This window comes from Aspergillus niger, assembly GCF_000002855.4.
Source record: "Aspergillus niger supercontig An03".
NCBI lineage: Eukaryota > Fungi > Ascomycota > Eurotiomycetes > Eurotiales > Aspergillaceae > Aspergillus > Aspergillus niger.
In genome coordinates, this window is record NT_166520.1 from 1,202,671 (window position 1) to 1,228,040 (window position 25,370).

General features: G+C 50.4%; 10 protein-coding genes across 10 annotated transcripts; 3 read left to right on the forward strand and 7 right to left on the reverse strand.

Moving 5' to 3' along the window:
- Nucleotides 1-149: 149 nt before the first annotated feature.
- Nucleotides 150-1,875, forward strand: An03g05400 (hypothetical protein; the record flags this gene model as incomplete). The annotated part of the gene is made up of 7 exons (XM_059747133.1): nt 150-377; nt 455-590; nt 680-805; nt 939-1,054; nt 1,209-1,434; nt 1,534-1,575; nt 1,661-1,875. The coding sequence occupies 7 exons, from the start codon at nt 150-152 to the stop codon at nt 1,873-1,875; spliced, it is 1,089 nt and encodes a 362-aa protein (XP_059600317.1).
- A 23-nt stretch (nt 1,876-1,898) lies between these two features.
- On the reverse strand, nt 1,899-3,784 carry An03g05410 (hypothetical protein; the record flags this gene model as incomplete). Its single annotated transcript, XM_059747134.1, has 6 exons — nt 1,899-1,970; nt 2,093-2,263; nt 2,313-2,573; nt 2,712-2,777; nt 3,173-3,287; nt 3,726-3,784. 6 exons carry the CDS (start codon nt 3,782-3,784, stop codon nt 1,899-1,901), a joined length of 744 nt encoding a protein of 247 aa, XP_059600318.1.
- Nucleotides 3,785-4,951: 1,167 nt separating this feature from the next.
- An03g05420 (uncharacterized protein) lies at nt 4,952-5,836 on the forward strand (the record flags this gene model as incomplete). The annotated part of the gene is made up of 1 exon (XM_001390386.1): nt 4,952-5,836. One exon carries the CDS (start codon nt 4,952-4,954, stop codon nt 5,834-5,836), a length of 885 nt encoding a protein of 294 aa, XP_001390423.1.
- Nucleotides 5,837-6,091: 255 nt separating this feature from the next.
- On the reverse strand, nt 6,092-7,795 carry An03g05430 (uncharacterized protein; the record flags this gene model as incomplete). The annotated part of the gene is made up of 4 exons (XM_059747135.1): nt 6,092-6,269; nt 6,326-6,672; nt 6,753-7,109; nt 7,346-7,795. 4 exons carry the CDS (start codon nt 7,793-7,795, stop codon nt 6,092-6,094), a joined length of 1,332 nt encoding a protein of 443 aa, XP_059600319.1.
- Nucleotides 7,796-7,977: 182 nt separating this feature from the next.
- Nucleotides 7,978-14,704, reverse strand: An03g05440 (uncharacterized protein; the record flags this gene model as incomplete). The annotated part of the gene is made up of 7 exons (XM_059747136.1): nt 7,978-9,558; nt 9,608-10,372; nt 10,420-12,662; nt 12,709-12,902; nt 12,951-13,954; nt 14,002-14,293; nt 14,355-14,704. 7 exons carry the CDS (start codon nt 14,702-14,704, stop codon nt 7,978-7,980), a joined length of 6,429 nt encoding a protein of 2,142 aa, XP_059600320.1.
- A 750-nt stretch (nt 14,705-15,454) lies between these two features.
- Nucleotides 15,455-18,296, reverse strand: An03g05450 (uncharacterized protein; the record flags this gene model as incomplete). Its single annotated transcript, XM_001390389.3, has 9 exons — nt 15,455-15,706; nt 15,755-15,935; nt 16,154-16,197; nt 16,284-16,518; nt 16,661-16,780; nt 16,883-17,132; nt 17,198-17,482; nt 17,537-18,131; nt 18,210-18,296. 9 exons carry the CDS (start codon nt 18,294-18,296, stop codon nt 15,455-15,457), a joined length of 2,049 nt encoding a protein of 682 aa, XP_001390426.3.
- Nucleotides 18,297-19,139: 843 nt separating this feature from the next.
- On the forward strand, nt 19,140-20,838 carry An03g05460 (uncharacterized protein; the record flags this gene model as incomplete). Its single annotated transcript, XM_001390390.1, has 4 exons — nt 19,140-19,262; nt 19,306-19,603; nt 19,653-19,838; nt 19,889-20,838. The coding sequence occupies 4 exons, from the start codon at nt 19,140-19,142 to the stop codon at nt 20,836-20,838; spliced, it is 1,557 nt and encodes a 518-aa protein (XP_001390427.1).
- A 276-nt stretch (nt 20,839-21,114) lies between these two features.
- On the reverse strand, nt 21,115-21,779 carry An03g05470 (uncharacterized protein; the record flags this gene model as incomplete). Its single annotated transcript, XM_059747137.1, has 2 exons — nt 21,115-21,489; nt 21,564-21,779. The coding sequence occupies 2 exons, from the start codon at nt 21,777-21,779 to the stop codon at nt 21,115-21,117; spliced, it is 591 nt and encodes a 196-aa protein (XP_059600321.1).
- A 687-nt stretch (nt 21,780-22,466) lies between these two features.
- On the reverse strand, nt 22,467-23,909 carry An03g05480 (uncharacterized protein; the record flags this gene model as incomplete). Its single annotated transcript, XM_001390392.1, has 4 exons — nt 22,467-23,089; nt 23,149-23,234; nt 23,283-23,378; nt 23,425-23,909. The coding sequence occupies 4 exons, from the start codon at nt 23,907-23,909 to the stop codon at nt 22,467-22,469; spliced, it is 1,290 nt and encodes a 429-aa protein (XP_001390429.1).
- Nucleotides 23,910-24,213: 304 nt separating this feature from the next.
- An03g05490 (uncharacterized protein) lies at nt 24,214-25,365 on the reverse strand (the record flags this gene model as incomplete). Its single annotated transcript, XM_001390393.1, has 1 exon — nt 24,214-25,365. One exon carries the CDS (start codon nt 25,363-25,365, stop codon nt 24,214-24,216), a length of 1,152 nt encoding a protein of 383 aa, XP_001390430.1.
- Between the last annotated feature and the right edge of the window lie 5 nt (nt 25,366-25,370).

The following is a 25,370-nucleotide window of genomic DNA, read 5'->3' on the forward strand; positions in this document are numbered from 1 at the left end:
GTCTGGCTGAGGGAGTCTGGATGATAGAATAATGATGTTCAATAGTCAAGGATATCTTGTGTAGAGGAAGTGATGGGAATTACGAGAGTTATATAGGCAAAGAGGTACAAATGTTTGAGGGTGACGAGAAGGGGTGGAGATAGACAGAGATGGAACATGCCAAGTTACTATCTAGAGACCCTGTCCAACATCAGCTTTTGTCTGCTCAAAAACGGAAACATGATGAACGGAGCCCAGGTGAAGGACTATTCCTGAGATACAGCTCTCGGCCTAGAGGAAGTGAAGGACAGAGCTGGCGCCGAGCGGTGCCTGAACAGGCCATTGCTGGAGATGTGATGGCTAGTGAGTGGTGCCCTACAGGCCAGACGGGCGTTCTAGTCGAGAGCCACTAGCAAGCATTAGACGCTCTGATCAACCCCCCCATGATGCTGTCAGATGAACTCTCGTCCGTCAGCCTCAAGCTAACACGAACGGCCTGTTCACGCCCCATGGTTCGTACTACCCTGTCCCCTTCTTTCCCCCCAGTCAGGTCGCTGCAAGCCACCTTCACAGCAGATCAGGAAGTTTCCCTTGCACGGCCTCTGCTGCAGGTCCCAGTCACATCCGCTGCGTAATCCCTGAACCATCATCGCCCCGTTCCCAACAACGGCTCTGTCATGGCCTCTTTCTCAAATCTGAGGATGCATGGCTGGCGGCTACAACCGACCGTCTCTCCAAGCCAACGATGCTATCATCGGAGATGGTTACGCCGAATTCGCCACCAAAAGTCTTCAGATTAGCAGAACTGGGCTGGCTGAAGGGCACCGTTCTTCGTGTCCCATCACACCTGTCTACTCTCTACAAACCGGATCGAATAGACCAGCTGGATGCGATCGATCGACACTGGCACGCGCTGATCAACGACCACAGGCAGTTTATTAGATCAGCGACTTGATCAGGTCCTACCCATCGTGGCAAGACCCGGGTGTGGGATAGGGCTGTTCGCTGTCCTCCAGGCCGAACAAAGACATTATTGAATCTACGCACCCTCGAGCGTGAGCTGACAGCCAATAAGGTTGAAGGATGCTGTTAGCGACCCGAAGTCAAGTTTCTCCGGAACGCAACATAGGCTACGCTATCTGGAACCGCGTGCACTCGAGCATACTAGTCAAACTTTGTCGCAGATAGCGCACGAGTAACGCGGCTGATTAATTGCGATGGAGGGGGAGGGTGGCAGCCCCTCGCGGCGTCATCTCGAGGCTCAGCCAGAATTCCTCGCGCTGCCTTGCCGTCCTGGGAAAAGAGCAAGGCCAGAATCTTACATGCGGACGGCACCATTCAACCTGAATTACCTCCATTTCACATGCAAGAACGTTCAGATGAGGCTCTGCCGCATCGGGGGATTGCTCATCAGTCTGACGGGGGATGCGACCGTCAAGCCCCCCCACCCAGGCAGTAATCCTCTGAACGGATCTATCGGAGCCATCTATCAAGTGTATTGTCGGCTAAATGACATCAGCCTGACTTCCCTCCAACATGGATGACTGAGTTGAGCGGCTATGTTCCCTGGAGAGGATGGGATTGGCTGTTTACCTAGTAAAGATACCAGCTATCTGAACTGCATGTTGTTGGGGGGGGGGGGCTAGAGTTGATGGATGACCGTGCGCGCCTTGACCAGCAGGGTTCGCGTTGGTGGAAGATAGGAGTGTGGCTGTCGCGAACGAAGTTGGGATGAAGGATGGGGAAGGCAAAAGGCAAAAGGCAAAAAGGAGGGCAAAAGGAAGGCAGGAAAGGATCCGATCACGCGGTGGAGAGGAAAAGAAGACGGACTCCGGCCCGACCCGCCATCTGCTGGCCTTCTTTTTCTCTTCTTCTAATATCCCCCCTCCACCATGAAGTCTTTCTCTACCAGTAATATGCTAATTCAATGGCCCTGTAGGATGGAAAGCAATCTCGGGTCGGATCATACTGAGACCAGTGCTAACACCACTCTACAAAGTCATCCAATGAGCCCCAGATAGAGGAAGCCAGGGCTTCTCCTTACCCCACCAGTTCCTCAATATCGCGATTCCAAACCGAACCCTCTGCAATGCATCTGCTTCATGACGCCTACGTCATTCGCGGTGGTCGAAGCTTCACGAGCCCCGGATATCGCCATGGACTCATTTGGTGTATCTGATTTGCGACCGTATCTGCATTCAGAGGGGAGCGGTCCGAGATAGCCAGTCGGACCCGAGGCACCCATGCTTCCTGGACTGTCTCTATCACCATGGCTAAGCTCATCCTTGTGATGAACAGACCAACTCTCTATCACTCCATAATTTGTCAGTAACCCTGGTCGGATTGCCATCTGGGCGGATGTGCTGCAAGGATGACGAGCCATTCAAATAACAACCACGTGGGTCAGGGTCAGAAAGGGACACAGGCATCCTACTAATGTCAGGGACAGTCATCCAGCAGTCTCCTTCTGAAAAGGAAATGTCCAGAAGGTATGCGTAACATCCGGCTGGGATACACCGTGTGGCTGGTCTATACGTTGGCACCAGCAAATCTGGACCAGAACCTGCTACACGAACGGTAGGAGCTAAAAGTTGCTACGAACGCATAATAAAGATACGCATAGCAGCGACGATGATAACGTCAAGAACCTTAGATAAGCGCCCTATCAGACTTGCAGATAGCCATGCTAGCGCAAAGTCTCTCGGTTGTGAATGCGCCTATCGATATATCACGCGGACAATCCATTCGACTGCGTCGGCAACGATGGAAAAGGGGCGAGGCGGGGCATTCCCTGTCACCTGCACATTTCCGCAACTATTCAATCTGCCTTTACCCCTACGGGAGACCTATAGTGGATGAAATCCTTTAAGAAGGTGCTAGGCCAGGTTTACAATGACTACACTAACGGGGACCCCATTCCATCTAATGGTAGGGAAATCCAAATAGATCACGACCTAGACCGACTACACCTGTAGTGCACAATCAATTCAATGTAGTGGATGTTAATTTCCCTACACCTGGTTATAGGGCCTTTCACGCCATCTATTTTGGTCCACTGCCTATGGGTGCACACCACACCGTTGACTAGCACCTGGTTCCCTATCGGTCTTTAACCCGCCTGAGGGCAAAGCAGAAAAGTAATTGCCAGCGGCAGAACAAACCCACTCCTTATGGAGAACGATTGATAACACACTGGAGTAATACAAGAGAGACAACCCCCATAAAGCCTTAACGGGGCGGGATGACAGGCGCTCATGTTACGCATGCTGTAAGCCTCGCAGCCACGCCGGAGGATCACAGCAGGCGCACTCCACAATTCCACAAATAATATATGTGCTTCATATGACAACCGAAAAAAGACTTGGAAGCCCGCCTGCTCGGGAAATTTTGAGCACCCGCAGCTTACTGGTCGAGTCAACAACACAATCACGGAAACTGACGTCAGATTATTGCCCACCAATCCATGACTGACAGATGGACTGCGATAAATATAGGCTTGTTACAGCGGTTGATTTGTCATTCCGCAATTCTTCCTTTGGACTTGCAGGCCACTCGATGTATTCAAGGCATGTGAAAGGCTTGGCCGCTTTTACATGGACAGTCTAGTCTGGCTCTGATTTCGCGCATATCCATTTGCATACTGGTTTCATGCTTTGTCGGGCGGAAAAGGCACTAAATGATAGGCCAATGCGGAACGGTCGAAGTAGCTCCCATTATTGTGCTGAAGCCGATGAGACTCACTCTACATATCACTCTTAATGACAAGAGGATGGTTAGTTGCCCGAAGCACAACTACCAAATCCATCTACTTCGAATATGAAGAATAATATCGCTGGGCATACTGACATGTATGAGTTTGTAGCTCTCACGGTGCTTCGCGAAAGCTTACCATATATTATCAAGCTCATCACTTTCTCCCCATCACCAAGAGTTCCCACGTTTGTGAGATACACTATATACTATCCACCCAGGCTTGGTCTTGGGTTAGTAATATATTCCGATAGTAGATACTACTATAATATAATGAGTGTTTGACACTACGAGACGAGTCTGGCCTCCATGTTGTAAGAGCTTACAGTGAAGCAAATCCTACCACAAGTCATTTGAAGACACAGTAAACGTACAGGCGTCTGGAAAGTATAGTGTGTTCTTCAGAAAGCAGGACAACCATACTGAAGTAGACTCAAGCCTCCCCTCCCTCAGCGTCGCTTGACCACGCAGTGTTGAGTTCAGGACATGACGTGTGTCGACTTGATGCAATACGAGCTTTCTGCAAGGATTTTCACTTGGGTGCGAACGGCAGCGTCTTTATTGAATGGCATCCTCAAAACCCCAGCATTGAAGTCAACTACCTGACGTGCCACGTTTCAGATCCCGAATCGTGATAGTCCTTTGACCACCTTTTGCGCCATCTCCGTGGCCGCTCGTATGGATGGCGGTGCCACACTCGTTAATTACCCAGCATATCCCTTTACGCGTGATACTTGGTTTGTCACAAATAATTACCGACAGCATTCCCTAAGTCCGAAGAAGCAAATCAAGAGAATCTGCTTATTATAACGGTATCCCCAGATTTCCAGATGACTGCCCAAATGTAACTGTCGCAAGCGAACCGAGGACAGCCAAAGTCAATTGACAGCAATGGAAGCCGTAGAAAGAAATGATTATGCTTTCGGGGAATATCAAGAAACCGGAGCCAAGATCATCATGACACCAGCGGCCGGACTTAAGAGCAAATCCGAGGATCCACAGTGAACAAGGATGAATATCGCCCACTGACTATCTTCGGACTCCGTTCTTTGTTCCGAGATGCAGAGTCTCGCTGCTCGGTTTCCGTGTCTGCGCAGCAGGAATAATACGAACGACTGACTCCTTTGTCCCCTACAAATGGCAAGGACTCGCGCGCCACCACCTTGCAACGACTATTTCCAGAAACGGCAGAATCAAACCGGACCAGATCATCTTAACCACAATGTCCAAGATCCTAGTGGTAGTAGGCGCCACCGGCCAACAGGGCAGCTCCATCATCAACTTTATCCTCTCCGACCCCAAAATCAGCCAGGAGTATACCATCCGAGGCACAACACGCGACCCCAACAGTTCAAAAGCACAAGCACTAGCAGCCAAAGGTATCGAAATCGTTGCAGCCAACTTCAATGAGCCCGAAACCCTTCAACGCGCCTTTACAGGCGCACACACAGTATTCGCAAACACCCCAACCATCTACGACGGCCACACCTACGAGCACGAAGTCGCGCACGGTCGCTCCCTAATCGACGCCGCGGTCGCAGTGGGTGTGCCCTTCTACATCTACTCCACGCTGCCTAGCATCTCAAAAATATCCCAAGGATGGCTAAAAAATGGCGGCCATTTCGACGGTAAAGAGGAAGTCGAGCAGTACATCCGTACGCAGCCGATTCGAAGCGCCTTTGTCGCGCCGGGCTCATTCATGTCGAATTTCCATGATACAATGGCTCCAAGACGCATGGAGAATGGCGACTACGCCTTGCTTTTGCCTGTTCCGGCTCATATAAGGCTGCCGTTGATTGAGACGGAGGCTGATTTGGGGAAGTGGGTAGCTGCCATTCTGGCGGATTTTGATCAGTATGAGGGAGAGGTACTTTGCTGTGCTACGGCGCTGTATAGCTTTGAGGAAATTGTGCAGACTATGAGCCGCGTGTCAGGGAAGACGGTGACGTATCGTGAAGTGCCGGTGGAGATTTGGGCGACGTATCTGCCGGAGCTGATGAGGGGTTATATTGTGGATATGTTTACGCTTTTTAGGGTCTATGGGTATTATGGGGATGGGACGGAGGAGAAGGTGAAATGGTCGGCGGAGCAGGCAGGGGGGACTTGACCACGTTGGAGGAGTACTTGAGAAAAATTCCACTTGACCTTGAGTAGGTAGACTGATAGTATATGGAACAGAGAATGGGATGGCTGACTGAAGGTGCTGGAATGAATATGGCGTTTCCTTCGGGGTCATTTCCCTATGTACTCTGGCAATTACATTCGATAATCTCAGAATATGGCGCAGGCCAACTTCATCAGAAACAATACTGAATCATTATGATAGACGTAAATGTAAAAACAAGCCCGCCATCCAATGCACCTAATCATGTCCATTCATAACCACCAACCCAATCTCAATAATCGAATCCCAACTTCCCTCAGGTCGATGAATCTCCAGAACCTTCAACCTCTTATCCGCCAAGGTAACTACACTCTCCCAATCCTCCTTACTCCGCTCCTGGGTATTCAGCATCTGCAACATGGTGACATCGACATTCCTGTTCCAGTCAGCATACCACCCCTAACAAAACCAGCAGCCAAGTACGAAACTCACCGCATATATTTCTCCTGCACCCTATTCACAACCCCTGGGCGAACAGTCACAACCTCAACCAGCAAAATCCTACTACTACTCTTCATAGCAGGGACCAGATTCCGTAAGATCCGCGCCGCATTCTCATCAGACCAATTATGACAGACATGACGAAGAAGATACACATCGCCGGTCACAGTCTGCGGAGCGAAGAAGTCATGCGCCTGAAAGGACACCCGTTCACTCAGATGAGAGGGTAGTGCCGCACGCCCTTCATCAGCAGTATGTTTGTAATCCTGCACCACGAAAGAGAGGTTCTCGTATGCATTCGCAAGAGCAATGCTCAGAAAGCCGGAAGATCCTCCTACCTATATGCAATATAATCCCCATTAGTTTCTTTAATCTGATACTCCAAAGAAGAAAACGAAAAGGAAGAGAAATGACCTACATCAACAACGACCCCCCTCCCCACCTTACCCCAGTCAAACCCCCCAACCACAAACCCCAAATCATGACCCCCATCCATACCCACCGCCTCCATCGCCCCTCGAAACCGTCTCTGCTTATCAGGCCTCTTTTCAAAGAATTCAAACACACTTTCCCCACCACCAACAGCCAAACTAAACGCACTATCTTCCGCCCTCAAATCCCCTATTCCACCCTGACTACATCTCTCCAAAGCCTCCGCAAGCTTCGCACTAGCAGGAAACACCTCCTCCACTGAATGCCCGAACCAATCATAGAAGGGCGCATTTGTGACAAGAGCGGCTGAAGACGCCGTATGCGCGACACGATCCGGTTCGGGCTCGTAAAAGATACCATTTAGAAAAGATTGGCGGAGGAGAAGCCGGAGGGTGCGTTCTGGGAGTTAGTTTGGGAGGATAAGGTGGTGTAGCTGGTGCTGGATTTCAAGGGGATTAGGGTTGGGATGGAGAAGTGGTATAGGACTTGTTGGACTGCTAGGTCTATCGTCTATTATTTATGTCGTTAATATTTGTCTGTACTAGAGATCTGTTTGGGGGAAAGGAAATGATAGCGCACATTCCAGCATAGTTCGCGGATGACCTGCGCTGGACCGAGAGCGTAGTTGCGCAGGGTCTGGGTGTCTTCGAGAAGAGCTATGCGGGCTGATTCCACGGCCGGGTCGTTGTTCGGGTTGGGAAAGTCAGGACAGGTGTGGATAGATGTTGACGGAGATGGTAGGTTGTGGGACTTGAGGTGGGCATCAAGGAGTTGGGCGTTGGCGGTGATTCGAGCTGCGAGGTCGGTGAGAGACATGTTTTCGTGTGACTGATGATAATTCTCCGCAGATGATAATGTATTATGAACAGTGGAAGTGTAAGTAGCTACCGGCTTTATACTATAAGACCTAGTTACACAGCGCAGGGCAGAATTGGCATCCTGGGCAGGGCTTGCGCGCTCTCGGCATCCGAAGGAACTCACCAGATTGGATCCGTGCCCCTGCCTGTACGCAAGGACGTCCGACTTCATTGGCGGTCGTCGTGCTATCGGCCCATGCCAAGTCAGCGACAGGGGTGAAACCAGCTTAACGTATGCAGTGCGACAAAGGGAAGTTCGATTCAGAAGGTCACCGGATATTATGACAACACCGAGGGTATTCCGTCAGCATTATCCATGCCTATCTACTCCTATGAGGTTCAAGAAGAAGATTGCTACAACAAAGCCCGGCGAAGGAACCGCTCGAACGCCTCCATGTGCTCACCCGGATCCATCATCGAGAAATGATTGACCTCATTTAGGACCTCAATCTGGAGGTTGTCCCTTCCCAACAGCGATGCCCACCCATCCCCACTAAAGTCCGTCCGATTCTCAATAAGCCAGACCATCTCACGCGGGTCATCTGGCCGTCGCTCCGGCCGAGGGCTGCTAGCATTCTTGCAGATTCCGTCGCGTGCATAGACAATGTGAGTCTCAATTGACGTTTCCAGTGCTTGGATACGATATGCGTCCAGCAACCGAATAAAAGCATTGAAGTGTGGGATTAGCCAACGTGGAGGCGGCTTGCCACTAGTCCCAAAGAGACCGATTCTCTGGAAGAAATCATACATCCTCTCGGGAGGATTTTCCATACCGATCGGATTGGGTGAGTCGATAAGGATGAGCTTGGCCGTAGTCTGACCGTCTTGCGCGAGCTGGCGCGCAGCTTCGTAAGCGCAAATCCCTCCGGCGGACCAGCCGCCCAGGTAGTACGGACCGTTTGGCTGGCGTCGACGCACTTCCAGAAGATACTTTGCTGTCAATTCCTCAAGGGTGACTGTCATCTGCTCCGGTGTCTTCATCCATGGGCAGTTCAGCCCGAACGCAGCCGTGTCGTTGCCAAGCTTGGGAAGAGCGGAGTAAGACGTGGCTGACCCTGATCCATCGGGGAAGAGAAATAGTACCTTTTTGGCTGACTTGGGCTTACCCCACAGCAAGATGGATGTGGCTTGTGGACCAGCAGATGGATCGAAGGCAGGCCTAGAGAGCATTGTATGCTGTAGGGAAGTCTTCGGGCTAATTTCCAGACCAAGTGCCTTTCCAACCTCTTCCAGGTTCTCCTTCTCCATCAAAATATTAGAAGGAAGAGCTATGTCGTATGTCTCTGCTATTGTGCTCACAATGGTAAGGGCAAGCAATGAGTCCACCCCGATATCAGAGAACGCCGTGGAGGGCGTCAGCTCATTGGTTGGTACGCCCGCTTCCCGGGCAATCGTGGTCCGAAGAATCTCCAATACAGGCACTTCCGAATCGTGCTCTGATGTTGCAACAGTCTCATAGCTTGATGTGTCATCCTCAGTACTCCCCTCCAAGGAAGACGTGAGCTGAGAAGAGTCATCTTCAACGCCAAAGAAGCCGATCAGATCCTTGGGAGTGGGATAGTCTACGAACAACGAAGACGGAACATCAACGTCCAGCTCCTCTTGAATCTGACCGCAGATGGTCAGCGACAGCAGAGAGTCAATTCCGTAATTGGCGAATTCTTCATTAGGTCCCAAGGCTGATGGATCGACGCCTGCTTCCTTGGCGATTATGGCCATGACGCGCGCTGCGATACCACTCGACGAACCCATTGGCTCCTTGGGCTTCGGAGCGGGAACTAGGGGTACAGATTTTGGACCAGCTCTCCGGCACACCGGTTGATGATTGATCGGCGCTGTTGTTGGTCGCACTTCTTGTGTCCTCTCAGAGGGGCCAGAAAATGGGATCTTAGGAGGCAGCAGTCGGTCAAGAAGTCGTCGAGGGACCCCTTGGAACTACAAACATTAGCCATATACACGCTCTTACAGTAAGCTGTTTACATACTCGGATCCCTTGAAACACTGCAACAACGGTCTCGCCCTCAAAGATGTATGTATCACCCACGTAGGTCGTCCCAGTCTCCAGCTGCATGCGGTTATACACTTGGTACTGCTTGCCGTTGACAAATCGCACGGCGCATCGCATGCGCTCCCAGCCATGGTTGATAAAGACCTGCTCTTTAGAAGGACTGGCATCGCTGGCATTCATGATGAATCCGGCAATATGCCCAAGACTGTCTATCCAGCACGGATTGAACACGAAGCCGTCTTCGTCAATTTGAAAAGACACCTTGGCAGTAGCTTCATGATTATCGCTGTCTAGAACCACCTCCTGCATTCCCTGGTAGCTTTTTTCATATTGCACAAGAGTGGCGAACAACTGGTATGCTAAGCGTCGCTTGAGTTTGTGTGCGTCGCCTTCTTCCGCGCTCCGATGTAGAGAAGCAATCCGACTTCGCACTAAATATGCATGCCGCTTCCATTCAGACAGCCAGGTCTGCACCTGGTCGGTAATATGTACGACAAATGCAGCGTGCTCGGCAGTCTTTCTACCGGTGCGGTTGACACTATACAGCCGGAAGGCAATCTCATTGATTCTCCAGTCCGCCGACGCAGACACACGGAAGAGCTGCGATTCGGTGTCAGGCCGGGAAACCAATGGGTTCTGCACCTGCATGTCGGCGACGTCCAATCCGACTGCCGCGGTGTATTTTCCAATTGCTTGCAACATGTGCTTTGAGATTGTTATGCCAATATCGGCGTAGAGAGACTGGACCTTGTCAGCATATCACCACATAACGCCATTCAGCTACTTACCGATGGACATAACATTGCGCCATTCACGACGTGACCTGCCAGTATTGGCGCCAGTCTTGCGTCGTGAATATCTGACTCGGCCGAAAGAGTTGACATTTCTGGGCTGTCGTTTTGCTCGAGAATTCTCTGGACAGACGGAGAAATATACTTGGGAATACGTGGAGCCTCCATATGTGGCAACACTACTTGCTGTTCCGCAGGAATGAGGCCTTCACCCTTCAAGAGACAGAAGTTGTTCCTGTATGGAATCCAGTAGTTTTTCAGATCCCAACCATACCGTGGCAATTGGAGTACCTCCCGAGAACCAATCACCCCGCGATGATACTCAACCCACTGGATATCGATGCCATGGGAGTACAGAACCTCCAGGCTTGCGGTTAGCACAGCCCATGAATCTGACCCTTTTCGAAGCGATGCGATCGTGGTGCTTTTTGTGCCCAATATGCCCTTGATCATGCCTGAGCAAGCTGGATGCGAGCCGATATCCAACCATATGGTTTTCTCGTTAACTAGACCAGTCTCCTCTGCTGATACAACAGCACCCTGAAAGTTGACTGGCTCACGACATGCGTTTCTCAAATAGGAAGCATTAAGAACATCTGGCTCGCCGGCAGGGATGACCCTACTAAGAAGAGGAGAGATGTAAGGAATAGAGGATACGTAGTATTCAACCCCCGCAGAGATCGTCTTAAAGTCGTTTAGAATTGGATCCACTTGTACGGAGTGAAAGGCATACGGTATGTCCAGTTGGACACTCCCGATGCCCTGAGATGTGAGCCAATCCTTCAACAATATTAACTCTCCAACCGTTCCGCTCACAACATTGCTGAAAGGTTGGTTCAGGCAAGCCAAAGCGCACCCCCTGTTATGTAACTCGCCCTGTATAGACTCTACGGACCCTTTTACTGCCAACATAGCATGGGTCCGTGGGGTAGTCTTTTCTGATAGCAAGGCAGCCCGAGCGCCCACCACATATATTACACTCGAGGCTGTAAGGACACCAGCAGCATACAGCGCCGGGTATTCGCCGAGGCTGTGACCAATAGTTGCCGATGGAACAACCCCTAGAGACCTCCAGTAGTTGTATAGTGCCATCTGAACGCAGACCAGGGCCAGGTGGGCTACGGTGGGGTTTGCTTCCTGATGGTTAACCATGCTACCATCAATAAGAGGCAAGAAGCTTGGAAAGCCCATTTGGCTCGCGATGTCGTCGAATCGCGTAACGTCCTCCCTAAACGAGGGCACCGTGTCGTAGAACTGCTTTCCCATGCCGACCGAGAGGGTGCCCTGTCCGCTGAACGTCATAACGATGTTTGGCAGCTTTCCCGGTGGAGGGACTGGCCTGTGGCTCTCCAAGCCAGGCAAGATCTCTTGCATCCGGTGTATAAATTCCCCGGTGTCAGAACCTGACACTATGACCCTATAGCTATGGTGGATACGTCGGGCAGTGGTGGTGTAGGATAAAGATGACAAGGATATACTCGGATGTTGCTCCAAGTATGCCATAAGAGAGCTGATATTCCCCCTGAGGGATTTGATCGTTTTCGCTGTCACTGTCACTACGTGCTTGGAGCGAGGGTCCGCGGCCTTATTACTTTTTCGAACTGGGGCATCTTCGAGTAGCATGGCAGTATTGCCTCCGGCTGCACTGAAATTATTCAAGAATACTGTCCGCTTGAGTTGGGGCATCTGTTCACGAAGCCAAGGTGTAGGTTTGAATGGAATATGCACGTTTCGCTGTGCCAGGTCAATTGGATAGGTATGATTTATCCGGGTCTTGATACCACAATGCGGTGGGATCGTATCGTTCCGCATCATCAATAGGACCTTGATCAAAGACGAAACACCCGAAGCAGACTCGGCATGGCCCATATTAGCTTTTGCTGTTCCCAAGTACAGAGCATTTTGCCTGCGCATATTAGGCGCAAATACAGACAGCACTGACTTCATCTCCGTGGCATCCCCGGCCTGGGTTCCAGTGCCGTGCATTTCGACGTAACCCACGTCTTGGGGGTTAACTCCAGCATAGCGCATAATTCGGTTGAATACAGTCGCCTGATCGCCTTCAAAGGGTCGAGTGATGGAGTCTGTCCGACCACAATGGTTGGTGTATGCGCCACGGATGACCCCAAATATGGGATCGTTATCCTCGAGGGCGTCCTCTAGGCGTTTGAGAATAACGGTCCCAACGGCGTCCGATCGGCAGTATCCATCTGCTTCATCATCGAAAGCATTGCAATTGCCTGTCTCATCAGTCTAGAATTCCCACATAAACAAGGTCAGACCAACCTTTAGCGGTCAGGAAATGCCCCCTATCTAGTCCACAGAAGTTATCAGGGTTCGTCAATACATTCACGCCTCCAGCCAGGGCTGTGTCGCATTCACCTCGCCATAGGTAGGCACACGCCGTTTGAATCGCCGCGCAGCTGGATGAGCATGCTGTGTCGATACTCAGGCTGGGGCCACAGAATCGGAAGAAATAGCTGAACTGTCAGCATACTAGTACTCCAGCCATCGGTGGAAAGCCATACCTGATCCTTCCCGGAATGAATGCGCGATTTCCCCCCGGGATAAAGTACGTATCCACATTCTGCCCGCTATTCACTTCGCGCCAGTCATCACTCGTCACCCCGTAAAACACCCCGATGCGATCTCCCTGGGTGGATGGTGTCGTGTTTGGCACCAGTCCCGCCATTTCCATTGCCTCATATGCTGTAGTGATGGCCAATCGCTGTGCCGGATCTGCGTTCTCGGCCTCCCGGGGAGACATATTGAAGAAGCGAGCATCGAACATTCCAGGTTCCTTGATAAAGCAACCATATTTGACGCGACTGGTGTTCTTGGTCTTGCCAGTGGGATCGTAGTGGGCCTTCCAGTCGAACCGATCCTCGGGGATAATCCGATGTACATCTCGGCCCGCCAAAAGCATCTCCCAAAATTCTTCATTAGAGCCAGATTCGGGGAAGCGCCCAGAGAAGCCGATAATGGCAATGCTTGATTGCGAAAATTTGCCTGTTGGGCTCGAGAGAGCAGAGTGTACAGAGGCATCCCCTATGGATTGCACGATTTTAACTTGGAGAAACGCTTCTTGTGATAGAGCTGAGCTGAGAAGCGTTCCGCTTCGTGATGAAACTTGATTTATTACACAGTCGGTGAATTGGCCCTGCTTTAACTCCCGAGAAAGAGATGCAGTTATGCGATTCCACTGGAGGGGCTCACAGAGGGCTTCCTGAACCGCTCGAAGCAGCAGACTGCGCAGGTCAGACGCTGTGATAATTTCACCGGAAACAGCGGAAATAACTTTTGTTCGCAGCGTGTACTTTAGCAGTGAGGAGTCGTGGATATCATCCACGATAACATCCGCATCGGCCTTCCGGAAAAGATGCGACGCGTGGTACGGCAGCTCAATCGGAAGGAACGAGTGCTTCCAGGCGTAGGACGAAAGGAACTGGCCCAGAAGATGTGGAGGACCACTGATCGAAACATTTGTTCGACTGACTGAGCTGAGGTATAGACGATATACGGGAGGCAACCCCTGTGATTGTCAGCTGCGGATTCTCCTTGGTTGCGGACGTGACTCACCTTCTCGGCGTTAAAGCCCTGAATCGCACTTGTTGCTTCAGTCTCACTGACACCTACAATAGCAGACCATGGTTCCGGAGTTTCTTCTACGGTGGGTACAAGATCACTTCGTAGGATCAGTGATCGCAGCGCCGTCCGGAACGCAACGGTGACGGCTTCAACCGCAGCAGGGACAAGCTCTGCTAAGGTTAGGGAAGTTGCAACTGCTGCAGCAGCAAAGGCTCCCGTGCAGGCCCCTATTAGGAAGGTACTTTCTGGTGCAGGATATGTTCTCCCTGCTTGTCCATAGTGCCTGCGTAGGCTTTAGAATCATGCATTCATCAACATGTGGAAACAAAACGTTGATAGCTCACCTAATAAACTGGCCAAGCTCGGTCGCACATAGCAGGGGCAACTTTAATGCCGGAGCCGCATAGCAATTTTCGTGCTGGGCAAGCAAATCAATGAGGGTAGTAAAGTAAGGGAACCATTCCTGCTGATGCAAAGGGAGATTCCCAACATGTCGCCGCAACTGGAACCCAACCCGATCAAAGAAGTCGGTTAGAACTGCATTGTCCTTGACATGCAACAACGAGTGTAGCGTCGACTCAAACACTACCGTTTGATCACCGAAGAGGAATACCTCGGCGACTGTCTCCATCTTGCTAGTTGCTGAGGTATTCGTTTTTGTGTTCGATTCTTCCGGCATTGTCCGAATGACCATGTTCATACAATTGGAAGCTATTCCTATCAGAGGGTGTGAAATTCTTCCTTCCATGAGCTGACAGGCATCTGGAGATGTAATGTATTCATAATAATCGAAAGCCTGTCCATCCGGAACCAGGGAGCTGGTATCCTAGCATAACACGAGGAGACAGGGTTGGGTCCCGAGTACTGCTGACATTGTGGAGAATAGTGACCTAGAAAGATCTATATCCCGGCATCTGATGCCCAAGTAATGATCGAATGATGTTCAAACATGTGCTTCTAGTCCGGCCTTGGCCCATGATCTTTCGCTTGAGGGGCATCGCTGACGCCGCAGATACGGGTCAACGCTCGGAGGGTTCTTGAGAAACGCGAAGTTGGTACGTATTCTCCTCGTGCCATGGCCATACTTAGAAGAGTGGGCAGACAAAACTGATGTACATGTGTTGCACAGCTGAAGAATACTGCAATGGTCATGTTCCGTGGCTGCTTCATTGTCACACTTATTTGATCAGTCGCCACATGCAATATCTGAGAGAGCGACAAGCCCAAAGATCATAATATCATGATTCCTTGGGGTAGTTACACTTAATATCAAATGACATTTGCAGAGCTAAAAAAGTACCTCAAGAAAGGCAATACTTGGATTGCACCTAGTCTACGGCCAACCGCAGTCTGCATCAGAGGGTTCCAGCTGCCCGATTTTAAATATCGGTCATAGTAGCACTTTCCTTGAGCATTCGCCACTATCGCGCTAGATCCTGTGCCTTTAGACTATCCCTCCATCCACAATATGGCACTCCACCCAACCAGTCACAAATAGTGTTCTACTTGAGTCGGCAAAGTTGGCATGATCGGGAAAGATAACCTCCTTATAGTGGGGGTCATTCCGAGCGCGGACATAATCCTCCACATCACGAAACATAATCTGGGCCAAGCAGTCACAATCAGAGGTATGTCCCTCTGGAAGGTCTCCAAAGATACGCTTCATCATCTCCTTTGTCTCGGATGTGTTGTGCGTCTAGCAACGTCAGCAGCTTCTCCCTTCCATAAGGCACATCCAACCTACCAGAGTGTATCTGACAATACCCATCTTCACGAGATGATTCCTCACCAGAACGGCATGGTGCTCACTCAGGTAGCGATGGTATTCATCTTCAGGCATACCTGGCTTGCGATAGCCATAGATTGTCAAAGCGTAGAGGCGTTCAGAGGCCATCCTAAGCACCGTATCGATAAATTGCGATAGGCTGAAAAGCATAGAGCGTCGAATTTACATTTTAGTAAACTTGAGCATCGCCAACTTAAGGGCATTTCACGAAGAGTCGGAGGATAGCACTCGGTCTCCGAGGCAACTCAGCATGCTTTCTCGGAGCACAAGACATAGCATGTGGAGCTGGAGAACGTTCGGTGTCCGGAACACTTCGTGACTTCGATGTGGAATACGCAGTTCGGGGAATACAGATACCATGAGGTCGGAATCCCTGTCAGATGATCGGATGTCGTACAGATCTGTCAGACTTGCCGCCGCCAGTGATAATGATCAGAACAATTCCTTCCAATTAGCCCTAACGGCGTCAGATTGATGGATATCTTACTATGGAAAGACTGTCAGCCTTACGTGCTGGTTCAGACATCAAGACACGCGCTCGCACACCCAAGTTTTCATTCCCGGAAATGGCGCACATGGCTTTGCTGATATATCCCTGTCTTTTCTGTTGTTGAATGCTTCCACCATAGACATCATACCATGGCTTGTACGTACTGCTTTTCGAAGTACCCAAGTTGGTTGGATAGCAATGCTCACGGGCTCTGGACGAATGGGCTTCGGCCCTGAATCGGGGGTCATAGCCATGGGGTCAGTCAACTAGTACTGACTTCGGAAGTATCTACCTGTATCTAAATTTGATGCAGAAAGCTACTGCTCGTCGGCTAAATCCGTAGTGTGGCTAGCAACAGCAGCACAGTGTGGTACTCTGCAATCATATGAGATGCATATATCAAGGCTGCACCATTGTGTTGTAGTAGACGCAATGCCGCACTGACAAGCAGCATTTTAGACACAACGTAAGCAACATTCTTTTCAAATGTAGGACTAATATCTCATAGCTCGCACAACAGATGCATGTGCCTCCACCATCACATTCAGTTTGCTGCAATATCCTTTGGTTGCATCTTCTCGTGCCCATCCACAGACCCTCTATCGTGTCCACTCATAGGCCGGAACCCTTGTCGGAAAACAGGACTCTCACGGACTTGATCCCAATCATGCAGCATGTACCCGTTCTCGACCGAGCACTTGACCTCTTCGCGACCGCGGGGAATCATCTCCGCTTCGTACGCAGTAATAGCCTCTTTCAGAGTAGCCGTACCGGCTACAACCTTCTGAATGCCAGCCAAAAGGTGAGACGTATCACATATGCAGTGATTGAGTCCCTGCCCTCTGTCTAACCACCCATATTATACCATAATCAGTACACCGATATTGGTAGTGAATGTATAGCTAACTTACACGGCGGCATCGGATGCGCTGCGTCCCCGATCAATGTCAATCTGCCCTGCCGATTATCCCAAGGCTGGGTAACCCAGTAGCTGATATCAGCTTTATGGACCTGCGTATCATCTGGAATCCAAGTGAACGAGGACCGAGCCGGCTCAGCCAGACTTTGGGCTTTCTCGCGAATCATGTCTAATCTCTCGCGGTAAGTAGCAGGTTGACCGTGTTCCATGAACCAGGCCATAGCCAAGTGAAAGACCCATGATTCGGGATGATCGGGGCCATCAGGCATGCTCGAGACTTACGAAATCAGTATCTAATCTAGAATGACGCAAATAAAATCTGGATACCTACTGGATTGGAACGCATGATACGACTTGTCACTCAAAGCCAGATAACTCGTCGGAAATCGCTGCCTTACATACCTAGCTTTCTCAGCATCGTTGTAGGTAACGGTCATATTAGTATGAAAGATGGGAAAGCGGCTAACAGCCGCCTTCTCAGCCGAGCCCATTGCGAACTCACGGACCTTCGAACGAGGCCCATCCGCACCGATAAGGATAGTTCCAGAGACCATGGAACCATCATCAAAGAATGCAACTACTCCTTTTTGGCTTTCAGTGAACGCCACATCGATCAGGTTCTTTCCGTACTGGACTTCAATCCCCTTGCTACACAGATCCCGCATCTTACTGCGCGGAACCCGCAGTCCTTTGGCATACGGTACACCGGCAATCAGGTGGCCTGTTTCCCCATGAATGATGGGATAGTTTCCGCCAGCGTCCAGGGCAACATCAGGGTTGCACGAGACGGACTCCATGTGTGCGAAACGGTCGGCGGGGAGGATGTCGCGCAGACGGTCGAGGGACCAGTGGATAGCCATAGTCCATTCATTGCTGCGGTAGTTCATAGACACCTCCTTTTCGAAGATGGAGTAGCGGATGCCGGCCTGCGGCAGGTTAGATGATTACTGTTACCCAGAGAGGGGAGTTTGAGAGGATCATGGCGACGTGGGGGTCAAGTCTACCTTCTTGAGAGACTGTGCGAGGATAAGGCCTGTGATACCTGCGCCGATAATAAGGACGTGTGCTTCCTTTGACTTGGGGACGGTCATGTTGGACGTGAGTCTGTGTGCAGTGGTTCAATAGTTCTGTGATGGATGTGGCAGAGGAAGGGAGCGGGGGTGGTATAGGAGTACCCATCAGGCAAGGGCCTATTCTTGTATCTCATCTAGCTTTGGAATTTATCATATGTGTCAGCCACATTCCATCCTTCATGCTTTTTGCTTGTGCATGAAAGGTTGCAACATTTGCTGTATACGAGAAATTGCTGGCGATATACCAGTCAGGATTACTGTACGACGGAAGACGTCTCTAACCATACTTTAGCAAATCGACAAGCTGCATAGTTACGCGGCCATATCCCTTCTAATAATAAGCATAACAGCAATTGTGTGGTGTCATCTCTTCATATTTAATTTGAGTTTAGATCCTGTGCAGTATTGGGACAAGATAAACTCAAGCTGAATTGGCATCATAGCCGTCAGCGAAACAGAATTACTCTAACTTCTTTTGTACATTAGTGTGCAATAAAAGCACATAAGGTTAATTAACGTTAATTTGGCATGAATAAACAGGGAAAGCTCATTAAGGGATACAAGTAGTCCTCCCCGTATATCCTTTTATTTCGTATGTCCGATGTAGTGACAGTCTAGATCATTGGAGGCGTCACCCCCTTGCGCCAGAAAGCATACGTTGATAGACACGCCACTCGCATCTCCTGGTCTGATAATGGCCTGAATTGCAATGCTGACTAGTTGGAGGGTCTCACAGAGCCTCGGGTCCGATTGCACAGCTGACTACATTTACTTCGGGACTTGCTTTTGCTGGAATAGGAGGTAACGGATTCCACGAGTTACTCAATTGGGATGTTTCAGAATCTCGTCTCGCCGATACACATGTCTTTCTGCCTGGCTATCAAGACATCATCACAGTGTGTCCATGTGTTCAAGAGAATGGCATTGATTCAGGTCGTGGGTTCTGATTCTATGTTTTGGCTGGGCGCAGTTGCCCTTACATCGGTAAGTCTACTAGCTCGAAGGCGGCTTTTACTGATGCCAACAGCTGCTCGCATGGGTCATTCTTCACGTATGCTATAATGCATTTCTGCATCCACTGAGACAATACCCGGGCCCCAGGCTATGGGCTGCCACACGCCTACCATGGTGCTGGTACCAGGCGCATGGCCGGCTAAACCAGAAGCTGCTTGAATTGCATCTACGATACGGCCGCATTGTGCGAGTGGCTCCAAACGAACTATCTTATAATTCGGAAGAAGCATGGAGAGCAATTTACGGACTCAGATCAGATGAGATGGGCAAAGATCCCGTCTTTTCGCTGCGAACGCCAACTGGCGTACAAAGTATACAACCTTATCCAGTGACCACCTCAGTCCAAACTGACGAAGACAGATATCCTGACGGCAGACAGACAGACTCATACGAGACAACGACGACTTCTATCGCATGCGTTTTCCGAGAAAGCACTGCGTGAGCAAGAAGGCATCATCCAGGGGTATGTAGACCAGCTCATGAAACAACTGGCCGCTCGAGCAAACGATGGCCCGCAAAACATGGTAGACTGGTTCACCTTCACTGGTACGTTAGACACTATCTGCAAAATATGTAGCTATTCTGAACACCTATAGCATATGATCTCATTCGAGACCTTTCCTTCGGCGAACGGTTCCATTGCCTGGACACCGCGGAATACGATCCCTTCGTGAGATCTATCCAGGCAATCTCGAAAGAACTGACTTTCATCCAAATGTTAGCCTACTACAAACTACTGTCTCTTCGACAGCTCTTCATGTCCAAGGCATTTTCAGGAGCACGGGCGCAGAACATGCAGCGAGTAATTGAAACTGTCAATCGTCGCGTAGATCGAAACACCGACCGCAAGGACTTCCTACACTACATCCTCGCCGCGATGGAGACTGAAAAAGGAATGTCGCGCGCCGAGATGAACGTCAACGCTTTCTCTTTCAGCATAGCTGGGTCAGAGTCGTCGGCGACGGCATTAAGCGCATTCACATACTATACTCTCTCACGGGTGAGTGTGTACGATCGACTCATCGCTGAGATCCGCGGAACATTCGATGCATATGAGCAGATAGATATCTCTTCTACAGCCCAGCTGTCATACCTAAATGCCGTACTGCAGGAGACGCTGCGGATCTACCCTCCTGTAGCTGTGACTCTACCTAGAGTTGTCCCTGTCAATGGCACAGTCATTGATGGGGATTTCGTACCCGCCGGAGTAACAGTGGGAGTCAATCACTTCGCTTGCTATCACGATCCACGCAACTTTCACCGTCCACAAGAGTTCTTGCCTGAGCGGTGGTTGCCAGAATGTCAGGCGCAGGGGCCGTTTTCGAAGGATTGCCAGAAAAGTTGCCAACCATTCTCTTTTGGACCCAGGAACTGTCTTGGTAAGAACCTAGCGTGGGCGGAAATGCGACTAATCGCGGCGAAACTGCTGTTTCTATTTGATATGGAGATAGATGAGACAAGCAAAGGTTGGACTGACGGACAGAAGGTCTTTGGGTTTTGGGTGAAACCGCCGTTGTTTGTCAGATTGATGCAGAGGGGTTGCTAACAATAATGTGGGAGAGACAAGAGGAATTACATGGCGGATACTGTTTCCGTACCTCTTTTGTGCAGCTGCTACTGGCCACTGAAATCCCTTGCCTCAGAGTTCACGCGAACCACGAGTTTATCGTTAGTGGCATTCCAACACTAAGCCTCGATAACTTTAACTCCATTTGACAAACTAGCTCTATCAAACGTTCTACATTCCACCCCTTACAACAACATGATTGTACGCGTATGCCGCCAGTAATTACTTTTCTCCAGAAACCTATCATTGCTAAACCTATGCGCCTTTCCTCTCCTCGACCAACATATCGACATACCTCTCCCCCTCAGTTTCAGACTCAGTTACACTCTCATTCCTCATCCCCTCCATTTCCAACCTTGACACATCCTCCTTACTTACCGGCACAGTCGCAAACCTTCTCAACGCGGCCTTGTTGATTTCCGGCGTAAGCACCGTGCCCTCGCCAATCAGATATTCGAGATACTCAAAATACCTCACAAAAAATCCCGGTGTAGCTGTGTTCATAAAAACAGCTTCCTCATCGAACGGGTTACTGAATCGATGAGGCAGACGGATAGGAACAATGATAAAGTCGCCGGCTTTGGCATCGACGTCGGCACGGCCGGGGCTGTGGAAGCGGACTGTCCCTTTCTGGATACGATTCATCATCAGCAAACCTTTAAAATTGGAAGTAATAGGGACTATCATGGTAGAAAAGTAATCACCGTAACGTAGAACCCCTCATCGTGCATTTCGTGGAAATGGAACACAGGCCCCTCGCTGTGAGGCGGAAGGAGACTTTCGATTGCGGCGAGACGATATTGAGTGTGCGTCCCGTCTTCCATGACGCGGTAGAGGTCTTCCAATGTTAGCGTGACATAAAAACCAAGGTAAGGGTGTGTGCAGCAAAGGTGGTAGTACATTGTCCCAGTCGGCGCCATGGCGTCTGTTCTGGCTGGTAATGATGGATGGATAGATTCTCTGTGTAGGATAGGTCGACGCGATCCATGATCTTGGTTATTACAGGAGAACTGGCTAGGTTGTCTCTACGGGCATCAACCTTGGTAGTAGTAGGTATATAATTCTCTCAAACGAGTAGGTGGGAGCCCGATGAAGAGCACATTGGCTTGGCGCTGGATTCCCTTGATAATGGCTAGGGAGCTGACATAGTTTGCTTTCGGACGGGTTGTGTAACGTTACTTTGCAAAACAACTGCTCAAACTGGGTAGTTACGCTTGGCTGTCGGGGGTAAGGCATAAAGTATGGGCTGATGCTGCGATGGAGCATATGGTGGCCTTGGAGCGGCTTTTCCAGGATCGGCCTTTAGTAGCTGCCAAGCAGCTCTTGAGCATCAGGCTATGTCCGGAGAGTTCATTTAGGCAGAGAAATACCTGCCGCAGCCTGTATCACGATTAATGGCAAGGTTGAGGACTGCGAACTGGCCAGTAAGTCTAATCACGATGTGTTCGATTTGCGTATTCATTCTTGTCGTCTACACCATTTTCTGTCGAAGCACTAACCGCTAGACCAAAAACGATAAACCGCTCTTGGTTAGCTAGGCGACGGAGAGATACGTGTCCCAACATTTTCTCGCCGATTCATCACCAAAAGTAGATTCCATTCCTCTCCTATGTACTATCACCATCATTCACAAAACTAATTTCCCACAGCCCCTTATAAACATGCGAACTCCTCTCAAACATAGTCTCCACCCGTACGACCGGGTCAGCCTGCTTGAACACCCCCACCCACTCCTCCTGTGTCCTCTGCTTCACATTATGCATGCTCATAGTCGTAACATCTCTCCGTCGATACGCAATCTCCTCATGTAACGGAAACTGTCCAGACACTGGCGACACGCCATCTGTAATCAAGACACGGGTAGATGCGCCAGCTCCTTGTTTAATACTTCTCAGCAGTCTCACGACATCCGTATCAGACCAGTTCCACAGCAAATTCCTGATCACGTATAGCCATACGGTATGCTCATCACACGCAGGCGGCGAATCGAACACCGACTGGCAATGCGTGAAGGCTATTCGTTCCCGACAAGAAGATGGGACATGTGTGTCGCCGCGGTCGAGAAATTCTTGAGAGTCGGAGCGGACTTCAAATGACAGTTCTGGATGTTTTTGTACAAGGGAGATAGCGGCAAAACCGTAGCGGCCACCAATCTCGACGATCTTAGTTTTGGTGGTGGGAGTGTGCTGCTGGATATAGCCCTCGATTAAGGAGTCCGCAGGATCAAGGGCTAGCAGAATTCAATATGTTTAGTGAGGTCTATATGCAGGCACATCCGATGACACTCACCCCGCGAGACACCCCTCATAGCACGACGAAATCGCTCTCCCTTGTCAGGATGACAAGCGTGCCAGTCGTACATTTCCATGCCGAAACTATCATATTAGCACGAATCAATTAAAAATCAAATTATGTATACTCACCCCTCCCTGAACGCTGACACACCATCAGCATACCCATTTGGTTTGCGAGCTAAAGCATCCGCCAAATGTGCACTCGCAATACGAGTCTCAAATAATCTATTTTATAAGCGACGTTCCACTCCACTTCGCATGTTATACGTACTGAAACTCAAAGCATGCTCTAGAATCGCTGTCCTTGACCAGTTCCTCCGACACAGCAGTCAAAGAATAGACACCCTTTTCGGGCTCATCAATGATGCGTCGACACCGAAGTAGTCCAAGGATCCGTGCGAGCTTGTCTGCCGGGATACCAGATTGAGACTCCAGGTCTTCAATAGATGCCCGCCCCGAACGGGCTATATGCTCGAGGGTCTGTGAGTGGAGGAACGCATATAGCGCCCCATGGTCCCAGTGGGAGGCGACGAAGTCATGTAGAAATTCTTGTGGTCCTTGAATTAATATAGATAGTTGTTCCAGTAGGCCGAGAGCTGTGGCTCGTGTAGCAGTTAACTGGGAATCAGACCAGAATGAAGTTCTGGTATCTGCAGAAAGTGATGGAGGAGGGATATCTGCTTCATTGCAGGTTTGCTCAAGCTTGGTGCAGAGAGCGAGTATCTGTGTAGCTAGCTCCCGAATACTAGAAGACATTTTTTTCGCTGCTAAATTAGCTTCCTGAAAACGTTTTATCCCGGTCTATGCCAAGGAGGGGTGGCTGTGGTTATAAAAGACCCGACTGTGTATACGAGTGAGCGCATTCCGATGCGGCGTCCGGAATCCGAGCAGGTTACCTGTGTCAGCAAACGACTACCATGATTCTCCCAGGGACAAAACAACAATATACGATAAATCCTAAACTAAATTGTCAGATTAGTTCTCTAGAGTGACAGATACTATCTCCCCGAACCCTCACGGAGGAAATACGAACGTTCCATTTACCCCTTGAATCCCTACATCAAAACAACGATCCAACCAGCCCCTCAACCCTGTCATAAAACTCCCCCCTCTCCACCCCCCTCAACGCCCTCTTCGCAATAACCGGCACCTCATCCCTACACACACCCAACTCTCCTAATGACTTAACCCCCAACCCCAAAGCCTGGACTAACGCCACAATCCTCTCCCCGACAACCCTTGCATCGACCTCATCGTCACCCGTCCTGACGCCCCCTACTGCCTCCACCAACCTCGCAATATCCCTCTCCTTCCCCTCACCTGCCATGAACCCGACTACCTTTCCCAGCGTAACACAACTCGTAACCCCATGCGGAATCCCATACGGACTCCCCAGCGCATATCCCAGGGAATGCGATAATCCCATCCCGTTTCCCAGATCCTCACCTTTAAGTCCCGAGCTCGCAAACGAAGCTAGCATTAGCCTAACAGTTGTAGCATCGTCACTCATATCACAATCCTCCTTGGCCTTGGGCAAGCACTCAAACAACTCCCCCACTGCATAAATAGCAAGTATCTTCCACGGCACTTCACTAGCAGTAGGATGATACATCGCCTCAACGGCATGATCTAGAGCTCTGATTCCTGTGCTGAGCCATAGATCCATCGGGGTGTATTTTGTATACGCCGGGTCATAGAAAATAGCATGTACTGCCATCTTGGCGTCTCGAATTCCGGTTTTAGTTCCATCGGGTTGGGTGGCGCTTCCAGCGGGGGTGGTTTCAGCAGCACTGAGGGTAGTGGGGATGGCGAGGTGGGTTAGGGTTGAAGTGGTAGCTTGGAAGAAGCGTAGGGCGAGGATTTTGGCGGCGTCGATGGGAGAGCCGCCGCCTAAGGAGATGAGGGTGTCAATTGTGGGGTCTTGAGCGTGGAGGGTTAATATGGTCTTAATGGCGTCGTCGATAGTGTGGGATGGGGTGTGTTGGGTTATAGAGGAGATGGTGGTAACGTAGTGGGTAGCTAGGAGGGTTTGGAGCCGCTGGACGAGAGGCGTGCGAGTTGCCAGGGTCGTGCCGGTGATGATGATGGCTTTGGATGTGGGGTTCGGAAGGGCGTTGAGGAGGTGTTGGGAGACGCAGTCAGGACCGTAGTAGAGGTGCTGGAGGTGAGGGTTCGGTTGCCAGTGGCCGGAGAGGGGGTGAGGTTGAGACATGATGG